The sequence below is a fragment of the Mesoplodon bidens genome, assembly GCF_964165515.1.
Source record: "Mesoplodon bidens genome assembly, chromosome: 19".
NCBI classification, from domain to species: Eukaryota; Metazoa; Chordata; class Mammalia; order Artiodactyla; family Ziphiidae; genus Mesoplodon; species Mesoplodon bidens.
In genome coordinates this window covers 13,263,008-13,277,151 of record NC_138179.1, presented here as the reverse complement: position 1 = coordinate 13,277,151, position 14,144 = coordinate 13,263,008, and the positions used below count along the sequence as shown (strand labels likewise).

Sequence of the window (14,144 nt, the reverse complement as noted above, 5' to 3'; positions counted from 1 at the left end):
GCAGTGAGGCCAAAAAACAAAAAAACTAAAAGAGAGGGTTTCTTTTGGAGCTTTTTCTGTTCCTATCTGCTGCGCGGTTCTGCGGTTTGAGCTACCTGAGTCTAGGCTCGAAAATATGTGAGAAAAAATAAATCAGGGGACTTACCACCGTATTCATCTTACTTCAAGTTTTTTGGTTTGTTTTTGGTTTTTGTTGTTGTTGTTTACTTCAAGTTTTAATTTTTCTCCCAGTTTGCCTGCTGTGATTTACTTTGCAGAGTCCTTGTATAGTTGCTTTATGTATTCTGTCCAGAGTTTTTAGTTGTAATCAGTGAAAGAGACAGAGTGTAGTGTTACTGACTCCATCTTAACCTGCACCAGAAGCTTTTTGGATCTTGGCAGTTCATTTTAAATATTTAAGTCTGTCTACAAGCCTCATTTGGGATGCTAGTTGGAGACTTGTGCTTTAGCAATACAGCATTTGAAATTACACTTTTTCCTTTAACCATTCAAATTTTTTTGCCACTGTGCTAAAAAAACTTTTTTTTTTTTTTTTTTTTTGGCTGCGCTGCATGGCTTCTGGGTTCTTAGTTCCCGAACCAAGGATTGAACCCGGGCCCAGGGCAGTGAAAGCGTGGAGTCCTAACCCCTGGATTGCCTAACCCCTGAATTCCCTAAATATTCAAATTCTTAAACAAAGGCTCTTTGGACTCAGTTTTTCTAGGTGAAAAGACAGCAGAATTGGGAATTCCCTGGTTAAGGCTCTGCACTTTCACTACTGTGGGCCTGGGTTCGATCCCTGGTTGGGGAACTAAGATCCCATACGCCAGGTGGCACAAGCAGAAAAACAGAGAGAGAGCAGAATACAAATTTATCCTTTCTCTGGTCAGAGCAAGCCCCAAACTTGTGATGATAATAGTGATTATCATTATATTAGTAGAAATAATAGTAGTTATTGGTTAAGAGCACAAACTCTGGAGCCAGGCGGCCTGTGTTCAAATCCCAGCCCTGCCTCTTACTAGCTGTGTGACCTTGGCCCTGAATGACTTAGCCTTCCTGAGCATCAGTGTCCTCACCTGTACAATGGGAATAATAATAGTATCTTCCTCTGAGGTGGTTGTGAGGCATCGTTGAGTTTGTATGTATACAGTGCTTAGAGCAGGCCTGGCATCAAAGAGGAGTTACTAAGCATTTGTTTGATTAATGATTTAATGGCTAACATTTATTAGACCTGCAGACTGAGCCAGCTTATCTCCCTTGTTCAGATAATAGCTCGCTTGAGTCCGTCCGGCTTGCACATGTCAAAATTGGGGAGGTGGAGACTTCCCTAGTGGCGCAGTGGTTAAAAATCCACCTGCCAGTGCAGGGGACACAGGTTCGAGCCCTGGTCCGGGAAGATCCCACATGCCACAGAGCAACTAAGCCGGTGTGCCACAACTACTGAAGCCCGCACGCCTAGAGCCCGTGCTCCGCAACAAGAGACGCCACCGCAATGAGAAGCCCGCGCACCGCAACGAAGAGTAGCCCCCGCTCACCGCAACTAGAGAAAGCCCACGCGCCGGAACGAAGACCCAACGCAGCCAAAAATAAATAAATAAAAATTAGAAAAAAAAAAATTGGAGAGGCGTGGGTGGCGGGGCCCACACTCAGGGAGGATCTGGCTGGTGATCAATCAGAGGGCAGTGGCCGTGAAGCTCTGAACATCGTCTTGTCTGAGCTAGAAGGGTGTGACCTCGGGGGAATGAGTGGGGGAAAAAAATCAGCCTGAAGAGAAAGGCAACCGAAATAGAAGGGGAAGCCTGCTAACTGTGTGGCCTGAAAAAGGAGGATCAATATTTTACTGCCAGGGAAACAACCGGTTTTCCTGTCAGCCAGGTCAGCGGCCCAGCTGTGTGAGCTGCAGCAACAACAGCTGCTCCCGCCGCCCCTGGCAGGCCCAGTGCGCCCAGCCCTCCCGCCTGGGAGCCCGGCGCGCCCCCAGCGCAGCGCAGCCCTGCGTGGTGTGTGCGCCCCGCTCCCCCAGCCCGCGGGCAGGCCCCCAGCATCTGGGCCCCCGGTTCACCACGAAGACCACCTGTGGGTGGTTATTTGCTGTTCTCACCGTGTGACCTTGAGCAAGCCCCTCCCCCTCCCCTCGACTTGGCTTCCCCGTCTGCCGAATCAAGGGCTGGGTCAGCTGAGCGCACCCCTGCCCTCGAGGGTACCAGCAAAAGTTTATCTAGTGTCCAGGAAGGTTGACGCTCCTGGTGACCAAGGTGAGGGGCTCCAGCCCTAGGGGGTAATGCTCCTCGATATACAAGAGGACGGGCGGGGGGGGGGATGGGGGGTGGGGGTGGGGATTGAAACATACTTTGGTGCAACCCGGCAAGAGCCTGCCTCTGTGGAAGGCAGTAGGGTGCAGAGGCTGATACTCGGGTCAGCAGGGCTTGGGGTCAAGGAAGAGTTACCACTACAGGGATTCTCTGAGTCAGGGGTCCCCAACCCCCGGTCCCTGGACCAGTACCAGACCGCGCAGCAGGAGGCCAGCGAGCGAAGCTTCATCTGCCGCTCCCCGTCGCTCCCCATCGGTCACATTACCGCCTGAGCCGTATACCCCTCCCCCAGCCCCGTCCGTAGGAAAAATTGTCGTCCACGAAACCGCTCCCTGGTGCCAAAAAGGTGGGGGACCACTGCTCTAAGTGTCGTAACCTCTCTAAATGTCTGAGCCTCAGTTTCCTCAACTGAAAATAGTAGCTGCTATTAAGGTTGGTGTGAGGATCAGATGAGATGAGTCCAGGGACTTCCCTGGCGGTCCAGTGTTAGGACTCCGCACTTTCATTGCCGAGGGCCCAGGTTCAGTCCCTGGTTGGGGAACTGAGATCCTGCAAGCTGCCCGGCGCGGACCAAAAAAAAAAAAAAAAAAAATGAGGCTAGTCCAGCCAGAGTTCATGGCAAGCCCTCGGTGAACCCTGCCTGTTTTCTAAAGGGCCGTATAATGGTTGATGTGGCACCTTCATACCCACCGCTTTCTGGGACCTTCGCTCTTTGAAGAGCCCTGTGGGAGTCCTGGACCCACCGCTCAGCGGTGTTCCAGGGACTTGGCAGTGGTCCCCAGGACCCCATCTATCTGCCTGTCATCGAGCACCCTGGCACGTCTGCTCCAGGCTGGCTTTCCCTGGAGGCACCGGGACAGATAGCCTGGCCCCACCGGTGTCTCCCAGCCCTGGGGAGCTACGGACTCCATGGATTACAGAATCTGAATCTGAATCCACAGCCTGCTGCCCATTACGTGGGTCTGAGGTTGGGCCTCCTCATCAGCCATTCAACACTCGGTGACGACTCCGCCCTTGCCTCACATCAGAGATAATTAAAGCATAACCCCAACCTTGGAGAGGATTGTAGGGGTGAACACCGGGAGCCCCAGCCCAGCCCTGCATTCATAGACCCCCTAGAATGCCACTGACGAGAGGGCAGGAGGAGAGGAGGCGGGGCACCAGCTGGGAGGGTGGGTGGGTTCCCCGCGGCCCTGAAGGTGGCACCTGGGCAGTTCTATTCTCAGAAGCCACATCATTGCCTGGCAGTGTCAGAGGCTGCCTGGCTGGGAGGGTGGGGACAGCTGCAATGCTGAGGAGGCGCCGGCCAGGGCGGGAGCTGGCAGAAAGCCACCTTCCTCCTTCTCTGGAATTCTTCCAGCCTTTCCCAAGGGCCTGCTAGGTGCCAGGTTCAGGGGGGTCACAGAGAGACGATGCACAGCCTCTGCCCACCCCTCACCCCCAGAGTCACACCCGAGTGGAAAAGCAGGGTCGCTGGGACAGAGGTACAAGCTCAGGGCCACCAAGGTCAGGGAGGGAGGAGGGATGCTTGTATGGGTCTTCCGTTGCTCACTCATCTTCCAGACCCCACTGGGTGTGTCCCCATAATTGGAGCGGGCTTCAGACCCCTGCTGCAACTGCCGCACTAGAAAAGTGTCCGGTGGGCATGCAAGAAACGTGGTCCTTGTGGATAGGTGAATCCCCCAGGATGGCTTGGGCTTCGGAGAATGTGGTGGGCAGTACGGTGGGCTGGAGGGTGTCTGCCATGACAGCATTAACAATAACAACAGTGACGGTAATTCTTTCCCTACTTGCTATGTCTACAGTTTCCAAAATGCTTTCATACCCTCCACCTGCAATCCAGCCCCAAAGGAGTCTGGGAAAGAGCTCATCCTTGCCCGACTGTGCTTTAGATACTGATGATGATTACGGGGGGGAGGGGCAAGGTGCCTGGCCACCAGCATGTGAGAGTGCGTGCACGTGTGTGTCCACGTGACCGTGTGTGATTAGCCAGAGGGGCCAGCAATTACCATCACCCCCCAGCAGAGTGCCCGGCTTATAGGCAGTACCCAGTCATCCTTATTGAATAAATAAGTAAATGAATGCTTGCAGGTGTGCTGTAGAGGGACTGCCACTAAATTACAGGGTGATTTAGAAGTGGGCTTCTGGAAGAAATATCAAGAGGCTGCATTTCAGGTATTGGAACTTTCAGGGGGAAAAAACAGGTTCTGACAAAATCGGCCATTGACAAAAACTAGGAAAAAGTACCCAGAGCTCACAAGTTTGAAGTCAGATGCTCTGATCAAAGACTAAATTGAGACATCCTTACAGAGAACAATTTGGCAACTGTTATCAAAAGGCTTAAAAACTTAGATGTCTTGTAGAACCATTTATTCAACAAATATTTATGAAGCTTCTATTACATGCAAGTAATGGTGGGAGCTACAAGGTATACAGTGGTGATCAAAATAAACAGCATCCTTGATCTCAAGGAGCTTACTTTCTAGAGGGGTAGGGGGGAAGCTACAAATTAATAAAATTATCACATAAACCTATAATTACATATTGCAACAAATGGTTCTGAAAGAAAAGTATAGGGTGCTACAAGGCAGGGTAACAGTGGGGTAGGCCCTAATTAGATGAGCAGGACAGGCTTGTCCAGGAGAAACATTTCATACAGGTACAAATGGAGACCTGTGGGATAAACAGACATTGCCAGATGATGAATGGGGAGCACAAGCATTTGAGATACAGAGAACAGTATGTGCAAAGGCCCTGAGGCAGAAAAGAGCTTGGCTTGCTTGAGGAGCTGACTGAAGGCCAGTGTGGCTAGAATGCAGTGAGTGAAAGAAACAGTGGGAGGAGATTTGGCTGGAGGGGCCAGAAAATATACGGTGTTGTAGGCCATGTTGAGGAGTTTGGTGGGAAGGGAGGAAGGATGCAGTCAGGGAGTAGGACATTTGAGTGCGTGATGTTGGAGGAGGGACAAGCAACGGTGATGCCTGGGTCCTCACTGTGGCCAAGGGGCCTGGGTGGCTGAGGTGGGATAATGGAACAACAGGAAGTCAAGGTTCTAAAAGGCCAGGGAGTCCATTGGTCATTCGCACAGCTGTAGAACCCCCCAAAGATGAGTTGTAACAGCAAAAAGTTGCAAATAACCAAAATGCCCAGCTATTATGGGTGGTTAATAAGTACATTATGGTATATCTACTGGGCAGAGTATTTATAACCACTAAAAATGTGAGTGGTACCCAGTGGGCAGGGAGGGGCGGTGTTCCTGATATACTGTTAAGTAGGGGAGAAACTTCCCAACATCAGGAATGGCAGATTCCTTTGGGCTACACCTATTTACAAGTTTATTTTTTTAACACTTTTTACTGAAGTATAAGGTACAAACAGGACAGAAAAGCACTGGCCACAAGCAGACAGCTCAGTGAGTTTTCACTGTGTAGCCAGACCCTAGATCAAGACAGAGAGACGGCCCTGGTGCCTTCCTCCCGCACAGTTCTGCAGATGTAGCTGCTATCTTGACCATAATTGGCTTTGCCTTAAATCTTGATTTGTAATTTGTAATTTTTAAATAATGGATACGTGTGTCACATAATTATTTCCTCCCTGTAGACCAAGGGTGTCCCAGAACTAGAAAAAAAAAAGTGGTTAGAACTATGTGTTTTAAAGAAAAGGGGGAAAGGGGAGGGTTTTCGTTTTTGTTTTCAATGCATTAATTTATTTGTTTTTTTTTTTGGCTGCATTGGGTCTTCGTTCCTGTGTGCGGGCTTTCTCTAGTTGCTGTGAGCGGGGGCTACTCTTCATTGTGGTGCGCGGGCTTCTCATTGTCGTGCCTTCTCTTGCTGCAGAGCATGGGCTCTAGATGCGTGGGCTTCAGTAGTTGTGGCTTCAGTAGTTGTGGCTCGCGGACTCTAGAGCACAGGCTCAGTAGTTGTGGTGCACGGGCTTTGTTGCTCTGCAGCATGTGGGATCTTCCCGGACCAGGGCTCCAACCCGTGTCCCCTGCGCTGGCAGGCCGATTCTTAACCACTGCGCCACCAGGGAAGCCCAAGGGGAGGGTTTTGATACATTGTCTTTTCTAGAGTTTCTGCAGTGAATTTGTATTATTTTTGTATGAAAGAAACTGCTAAGTTAAAAATCAGTGTTTGTTTTCCACGTGCCAGTCTTTGAGAAATAACTTGGAGACAGATGCTCAGGCCAAACAAACCCGGGTTCTGAGCACTGCGGTGATGGATTTGATTTTCCTCACTGTGCTGTCTGTCGACCTCAGAATAAAGTGGCCCCACCGCTGTCTGGGGCTGGCGCTGACCCCGCCGAGGGGGACAGGGCTAGGAAGGGGACTGCTGGCGTCCCCTTGGTTCAAGTGACAAACCCTCCCTCCCGGCCTCCCTGGCCAGCCTCACGCCAGCTCTGTGAACTCTCTGGGGCATTTCTGGGAACCTCACACCAGTCCCTCCTTCCTTTCCACAGGTGGAAAAACTTGTGAAGTACTTGGATCCCAACGACCTGGGGAGAATCAACTTCAAGGACTTTTGCCGAGGGGTGTTCGCCATGAAAGGTGAGGTCTTCTGGGGGGAGGGGGGTCCTAGGGGCTCCCAGGATCCTGTCTGGCTGGGGAGGCTGACATGGCTTGGGTTTCAGCTCAGATTCCCCCCTACGGGGTTCCCAGGAGCCCAGGATGGGTTCCAGAAGTAGGCTCTGCCCTTGACTCCCCCAGGGGGGCCAAGGGGAAGGGTCTTGGGCTCCCACAGCTGTGCCCGCTGGTGAGGGGCTGTGGGTGTCACTGAACCTCTGCCATGCGGTCCCACACCTGCAGCCAGGCATTTCTACCCTTCCCGTTGTCTGTCCCGTTCCCGAGAATGGCTCCCTTCCCTTCCGTCCCCTCCTCCCTCTCCCCTCCCCTCCTCTCCCCTCCCCTCCCCTCCCCTCCCCTCCCCTCCCCTCTTCTCCTCTCCCCTCCCCTCCCGTCCCCTCCCCTCCCCTCCCCTCTTCTCCCCTCCCCTCCCCTCCCTTCCCCTCCTCTCCTCTCCCCTCCCCTCCTCTCCTCTCCCCTCCTCTCCCCTCCCCTCCTCTCCTCTCCCCTCCTCTCCCCTCCTCTCCCCTCCTCTCCTCTCCTCTGCCCTCCTCTCCCCTCCTCTCCTCTCCTCTCCCCTCCTCTCCTCTCCCCTCCTCTCCTCTCACCCCCTCCATCTCCTGAGGGAAGTCATCTCCCTCAAGGATGGTCAGACTCCTGAGGAGTTTCCCAAAACGCAGGACTTCAGTTTTAAACCAGGACAGTTCTAGGCAAACCTGGACAGAGCTGGTCCCCTCATCTCCCTGCCTCTGTTCTGAATTTCCTTCATTTGTTTCCTCCCCACTCCCTCCTCCTAACTCCTCCAAATTCCTTCCTTTCTCCCCTTTAGGGGGGAATATAAGAATCCCTCTCGTTTTCCCCCACTCAAAGGCAGTTATGAGACACCTGCAGGAATCAGAGTGTGGCCACTCAGTACTGAGCTGTTCATCTGGAGAGAGTGGTCCAGCTCACCAGCCTGTGAGCAGAACACAGTTTACGTCTGGAAGCCCCAGGGCCTTGCTGTTATCTGTGGAGGACGCCATGTTTCCCTGTCTGTGTGGCTCAGAGCAGCACGAAGCCTTCCCTGTGGGGTCCCTCAGAGTCTGGGAGGGTGGGAAGGAAGCAGGAATTCCCTGCATAGAAGTGAGGAGTGAAAGGAAGTGAGCAGAGAGGTTGGGGGGACTGTGCATGGCAGCCCCAGGAAGGGTTTCTGAATGGGGTTGACTCAGTAGGGCCACCACTAACTGTGCCCTGCATGGCCCTGCGCTGGCGCTTTGCAGGTCTGACCTCCTGCTTGCTGTTCTGAGACCAGTTCCAACGTGTGGAGGTGAGGGGTTCCTCCCATGCCAACAAACAGTTCTCTCACACCAGCAGGGTGTCCGAGGAGAATTCAGCGCAATTCTGACACCATCTACCTGGAGGTAGCGTCAGATTCCACAGGTTAAGGGCTCAGTCCTATAAGCCTGTCTCCCCACCCCCATTTCAGACGCCAGTCACAAGCCCAGGCTGTTACCTATGCTTCTGACCAACTGGCTGTAAATCAGAGGTTCCTACGACCCCCTCCTTGGGTTGGATTAATTTGCTGGAGCAGCTCACAGAACTCAGAGAAACATTTTACTTACTAGATTACCGGCTTATTGCAAAAGGATATGACTCAGGAACAGCCAGATGGAAGGGGTGCGTGGGGCAAGGTATGGGGAAAGGTGCAGATCATCCATGCTGTCTCGGAGGGCACCACTCTCCCCAAATCTCCACGTGTTCACCAACCCGGAAGCTCTCTGAACTTGGTCCTTTTGGCTTTCTGTGGAGCCTTCATCATAGTCGTGATCAATTAAATCATTGGACATTGGCGATTGATCCAACCTCCAGGCCCTCGCCACTCCCTGGAGGTCAGAGGTCAGAGGTTGGGACTGAAAGGTCCAGCCCTCTAATCACCTGGTTGGTTCTCTTGGCAACCAGCCCCCATCCTTAGGTGGGTCCACAAGTCACCTCATTAACATAAAAATATACCTTTGTCACTCTCAACACTTAGGAAATTCTGAGGGTTTGGGGAGCTGTGAGTTAGAAACTGTGAATGAAGGCCAAATACGTACTTTCTTATAAATCACAATATCACACCTCCTTTGTCTGTTACGATTTGGGGGCATTTGTTCAGGGGAGGGAGGCCAGCTGTGTAATGAGTCAGCAGCAAGTAGCGCCATCCTGAAGGTGGCCTTCCATGTTCTGGAGTTTGCAGGGTTGCAGAGGGCCTCAGCCTCGCAGCCCCGGACTGTGTGTGTTTGGAGTCCCTGTGAGCCAGGCAGGGAGTATGTTCTTATATCCCCTCCTCCAGGAAGGCCTCCTGGATTCTCTTTGCCCCAGACTCCCCTCCGCAACTGGGAGTCTGTCTTCTGTGTGTTCCCTGATGGTGTTAGTCCCAGTGGAAGAACATCTGGAGGGCAAGGACCTGTCTCGGCTCCCTCTGCCCAGCCCTGGACTGGCTTCTTTGCAGACTGGGTGCCCCATCTCCGCCTCTGAATGATCAGCTGGTCTCTTGGAGACTTGGGGCCTCTGCCTCGCTGCAGCCCTACCCACCCAAGGCTTACTCATCAGAAGCAAAGCTGCCCAGGGAATTCCCTGGCAGTCCAGTGGTTAAGACTCTGTGCTTTCACTGCCAAGGGCCCAAGTTCGATCCCTGGTCAGGGAACTAAGATCCTGAAAAAAAAAAAAAAAAGAAAGAAGCAAAGCTGCCGGGCTGGGCTGAGGCTCTGACCCTCCACTGTCTGTCTGTCCATCCACAGGCTGTGAGGAACTGCTGAAGGATGTGCTGGCCGTGGAGAGCGCTGGGACACTGCCCTGCGCGCTGGAGATCCCAGACTGCGTGGTGCAGGTGAGAGGGGCGGCCACCGCGGAAGGGATGGGGAGCCTCCAGCCGCCCGCCTTACCCTGCTTGGTCTTCCATCTTCTTGCCTTTGCTTCACCTTTTTGGTGTCAGGGAGACCCCCAGAGCCCCCTCTGAGGGCCCTTTGGCTTCAAAGTCAAGAAAGAGATTTTGGAACTGGAGCAGTGCAGACCCTTGGGAAGTCACAGCAGAGGGTGTAGGGGCTGGGAGTCCTCACAGGGCACCTTCCCCCCACCCTGAGGTCCCAAGGAGAAGCTGAGCTCCAGAGGGAAAGTGGCAGGCTTGAGGTCAACAGCAGGCAGGGTGACAGTTTTTCTCTTTTCTCCGACACCAGCTGGATGTCCAGCAATCCAATCCACTCCTGACACTAACTGCCCAGAGGTGGTGCAGGCCCCAGGGCCAGAGCCTCAGCCCTGCTTGGGAGCAGCCACAGATGGGGCACTCAGGCTACCTGCACTTCTGCTGGGGCCAGCTGCAAGTGTGGGGTTCTCGCAACCCCCCTCAGGTTCCGTAGTTCACTAGAACAACTCACAGAACTCAGGAAAACACTCTGTTTATGATTATTGCTTTATTATAAGGGATACAATTCAGGAAAGACGCACGGGGCAAGGTATGTGGCCAGGAGGCGGGGGCACTCTCCAGGGGCACCACGTCCCTGCACGGCAGTGTGTCACCAACCCGGAAGCTCCAGGTCTCATTGCTCTAGAGCTTGTAGGACCCGATCTGCAGCCCTCTCACCTCCTGCAGGTGGGCGTGGGTGGGGCTTAAAGTTCCCAACTTCAAATCACCGGTTTGGTCTTTGTGGTGACCAGTCCCATCCTGAGGCTCTCTGGGGATCCCACCTGAGTGACCTCATTAGCATGAGCTCAGGTGGGGTTGAAAGGGACCCCTTATGAATAATAAAATCACTCCAATCTCTCAGGAAGTTCCAAGGGTTTTAGGAGCTCTGTTCCAGGGAGTGGGACAAGGACCACAGTCCCCACGGCTCTGTCTTACTGTCATCATCACCTAATGGCTTGTTTATTATGAAACTTTCATCGTTTTCCCAAACACCTGCAGAGTCATCTTACAGACGAATACAGTTCACGATGCCTGTACTGACAGTCTCTTAGGGTCCCTTCTGGCGGAGACACCCCAGGGCTGGAAGAGGATCTTCTTGGTTTGTCACCCAGGCTAGCTCCAAAACCTCTTCTCTACCCTCTGGTTGGTGCCTCATCTGGACCCCAAAATATGACTCTTTTCTATAGCTGAAGGAGGCCCAGGACCCCAGAGGTCACTTTGGCCAGTGGCATACTTCTTGGGATCCAGCTGGGTGGGGGCTCAGGGCTGGGACTGGGGGAGGGGGTCCCTACAGAGGGCTGTGGACAAAGAGTGTAGGTTGCCATGTCAGTAACAAAGGATGTTGTGGCCATCAAGCCATCAGCCACTGCAGCTGCTGCTGGCCCCTCAAATGGTGCCCCCTGAGGGGATTCAGGGTGGAGAAAACAAAGACCAAACCACAAAGACCAAACCGGTGATTTGAAGTTGGGAACTTTAAGCCCCACCCACGCCCACCTGCAGGAGGTGAGAGGGCTGCAGATGGGGTCCTACAAGCTCTAGAGCAATGAGACCTGGAGCTTCCGGGTTGGTGACACACTGCCGTGCAGGGACGTGGTGCCCCTGGAGAGTGCCCCCGCCTCCCGGCCACATACCTTGCCCCGTGCGTCTTTCCTGAATTGTATCCCTTATAATAAAGCAATAATCATAAACAGAGTGTTTTCCTGAGTTCTGTGAGTTATTCTAGTGAACTACCCTCTCTAGGGTACTGGCCCTAGAGAGCTAAGGTGCATAAAGGAATGATTTCAATGAATCCAGACTCTTGCATCTTCCCGTACATAGAAAAGTGCTAAATTCATTAACTTGAGATGTCTGGTTTTCTTAAATTAATAGTAATCTTTTGATGTTTTGACTACCTGGTTTTTTTTGCAAAACTCCTGTATGTCCTGGCTCCTTCCTTACCTCTTAGGAACAGTCCCTCAGAGCTATCTGCCTGGGCTTAAGTCCTCAGTAAGTCTGCCAAATAAAACATAATTCTTGGGACTTCCCTGGAGGTCCAGTGATTAAGACTCTCTGCTTCCACTGCAGGGAGCGCAGGTTTGATCCCTGGTCTTGGAACTAAGATCCCACATGCCGCGCCATTGCGCAGCCAAGAAAAACCGTAATTCTTGACTTTTAGGTTGTGCTTTTTTTTTTTTTTTTTTTCCGCTTGACAGGGCCATAATGCCCAGAGCTGCCCAGCAAAATGGTGTTACAGAAGGCCAAGGCTCAAAGGTGGCAGAGACCCAAGCCGGGTACCAGGGCCTCCAAGATAGGTCTCAGGTGGTTGGACCCCAGGGTGCTGTGCCCTCAGGGATGAGTGAAGAGAGCTGGGCTCCAAGAGGTGCAGAGGCCAGCAGTGAGGGCTCCAGGCCTGCCTCAAGGGGCAGCAGATGTGGGGTGAAGATGCAGTTGGGCCTGACTGATGGGACCAGGACCAGAGCAGAGGACCCCAATGCAGGACAAACACTGAGTGTCCTGGGAGTCTTGGAGCGGGGCCCTCGTGGATTGAACAGGAAGTGGGGTAACGAGGTGGGCTGTGGGACCACTCAGAACTGGGTCCATACCCCGCTTTGGCCACTGATGAGCCCTGCAAACCCAGGCACGTTACTCTCAACTCCTCAGAGCCTGTAAAACAGGGCTCGCCATACCCGTCTTGTGAAAATTCAGTGAGAAAACAGGCTACTAATATGTGAGCATCCCCTTCCTCCCAGTGCCATGTCTTAGAGATTCGTGTGAGAAATGGTGCTGAAGTCTGCATCTTTCACCCTTGGCTACCGGTGTTTCAAAATCACGTCAAAATAAAGGCCTGCATGTGAGGAGCTGGAGGTCAGAGTGGCGCCCTAGCCAGGCTTCCACACCAGCCAGCGGTACCAGGGCCGGGTCCCGTTCCTGCAGCTGTGGGCTGCTTTCGTGGCCTCCGCACTAGGCCGGCCACACTGGCAGGTGGAGAAAAGGGGAGAGATAGGCGTGGAGGAGTTGGCCTCTGAGAGAGCGCTCTTCTTTTTGTTTATTTATTTATTTATTTTTGGCTGTGTTGGGTCTTCGTTGCTATGCGCAGGCTTTCTCTAGTTGCAGCGAGCGGGGGCTACTCTTTGTTGCGGTGCGCGGGCTTCTCACTGCGGTGGCTTCTCTTGTTGCGGAGCATTGGCTCTAGGCACGCAGGCTCAGTAGTTGTGGCTCACAGGCCTAGTTGCTCTGTGGCATGTGGGATCTTCCCGGACCAGGGTTCGAACCCGTGTCCCCTGCATTGGCAGGCAGATTCTTAACCACTGTGCCACCAGGGAAGTCCTGAGAGTGCTCTTTTTAAAGCAATATTGTTTTCTCCACAATACAACATCTGGAGGTTACAGAAAAGCAGAAAGATCAGGTCGGTCGAATTCCAACCCCAGTGCCCCCCTCGTCTCCTCTCTCGGGACTTTAGGTGTAAGCCCCTCCTTGAGAACTCTTTTCTGCCCCCGACCTGTCTGGCCCTTACAGGTGGCTCGGGTGGTCGGAGCCCAGTGAGGTGGCTGTTGATCCCTGGACTCGCTGGGCAGCCTTGTCTGTGAGCGCCCAGTGGGCAGCGTTGGGGGGCCAGGGGTCTGTTCCTCACAGCGGGCTCCTCGGTGCTGGGAGGGGTGAGGGGGCAAAGCGCAAAGCCAGCCTGCTGGACCAGTGGGCTCCCACAGTGAGGGGCTGAAAAGGCCTGGAGGCCCCGTGTTGTGAATGATCAGCTGGTCTCTTGGAGACTTGGGGCCTCTGCCTCCCTGCAGCCCTACCCACCCAAGGCTTACTCATCAGAAGCAAAGCTGCCCAGGGAATTCCTGTGAAAGAATCCCTCCCTGCTCAGGCTCCTGCACCGTCTGGGCAGCTCTGAGCAGCTCTGGGTTCCATTTGGCTAAAGGCCACGAGGGGCGAGACCATAGCTCCTCAGGTTGCGGGGAGCTGAGGGGGCCTGCCTGGGGCACGTCCTCATCTTGCAGGCTCAGCCCTCAGGGCCCTGCTGTGTCCCAGCTGTCCCCTAGGGGTCAGCTTGAGACCAACCAAGCAGAGGGAGCCTGGATCATTACTTGGGCTTCCCAGGTGCTGCTAGGGGAGGAGTGGTTTGGGACCAAGCGAGGATGACGTCGGATGACGTCAGATGGGACCACAGGAGCGTGCCTCCCCCCACCCCCGGGGCGGGCAGGGACCTCTGACGTCAACACTTGACGAGAGGGTCATAGTTAAAGTAGTGAAGTAGTGAAACACTCTGTGGTGCTGGTTGGTAAACAGATGCAAACCCGGCAGCCTGAGGGCACCCGCCCCATTCACCCCTCTTCCAGGCCCCTGGAACCCAACCCACCCAAACCAGCTATCACCGCAGGCACTCTGGGCC

At 53.6% G+C, this 14,144-nt stretch overlaps 1 protein-coding gene across 2 annotated transcripts in view; it reads left to right on the top strand.

The window, feature by feature from the left end:
- The window catches only part of RAB11FIP4 (RAB11 family interacting protein 4), a gene marked incomplete at its 5' end in the record, with an annotated part of 118,064 nt that overhangs the window by 27,542 nt on the left and 76,378 nt on the right, over positions 1-14,144 (top strand). The window contains 2 exons of one of the 2 annotated variants that reach the window (XM_081218069.1): positions 6,750-6,837; positions 9,612-9,700. In XM_081218069.1, the coding sequence (XP_081074195.1) occupies positions 6,750-6,837; positions 9,612-9,700 (177 nt within the window). Of the gene's footprint in view, positions 1-6,749; positions 6,838-9,611; positions 9,701-14,144 lie in introns of those variants that run through there. The other variant, XM_081218071.1, reaches the window with a different exon arrangement.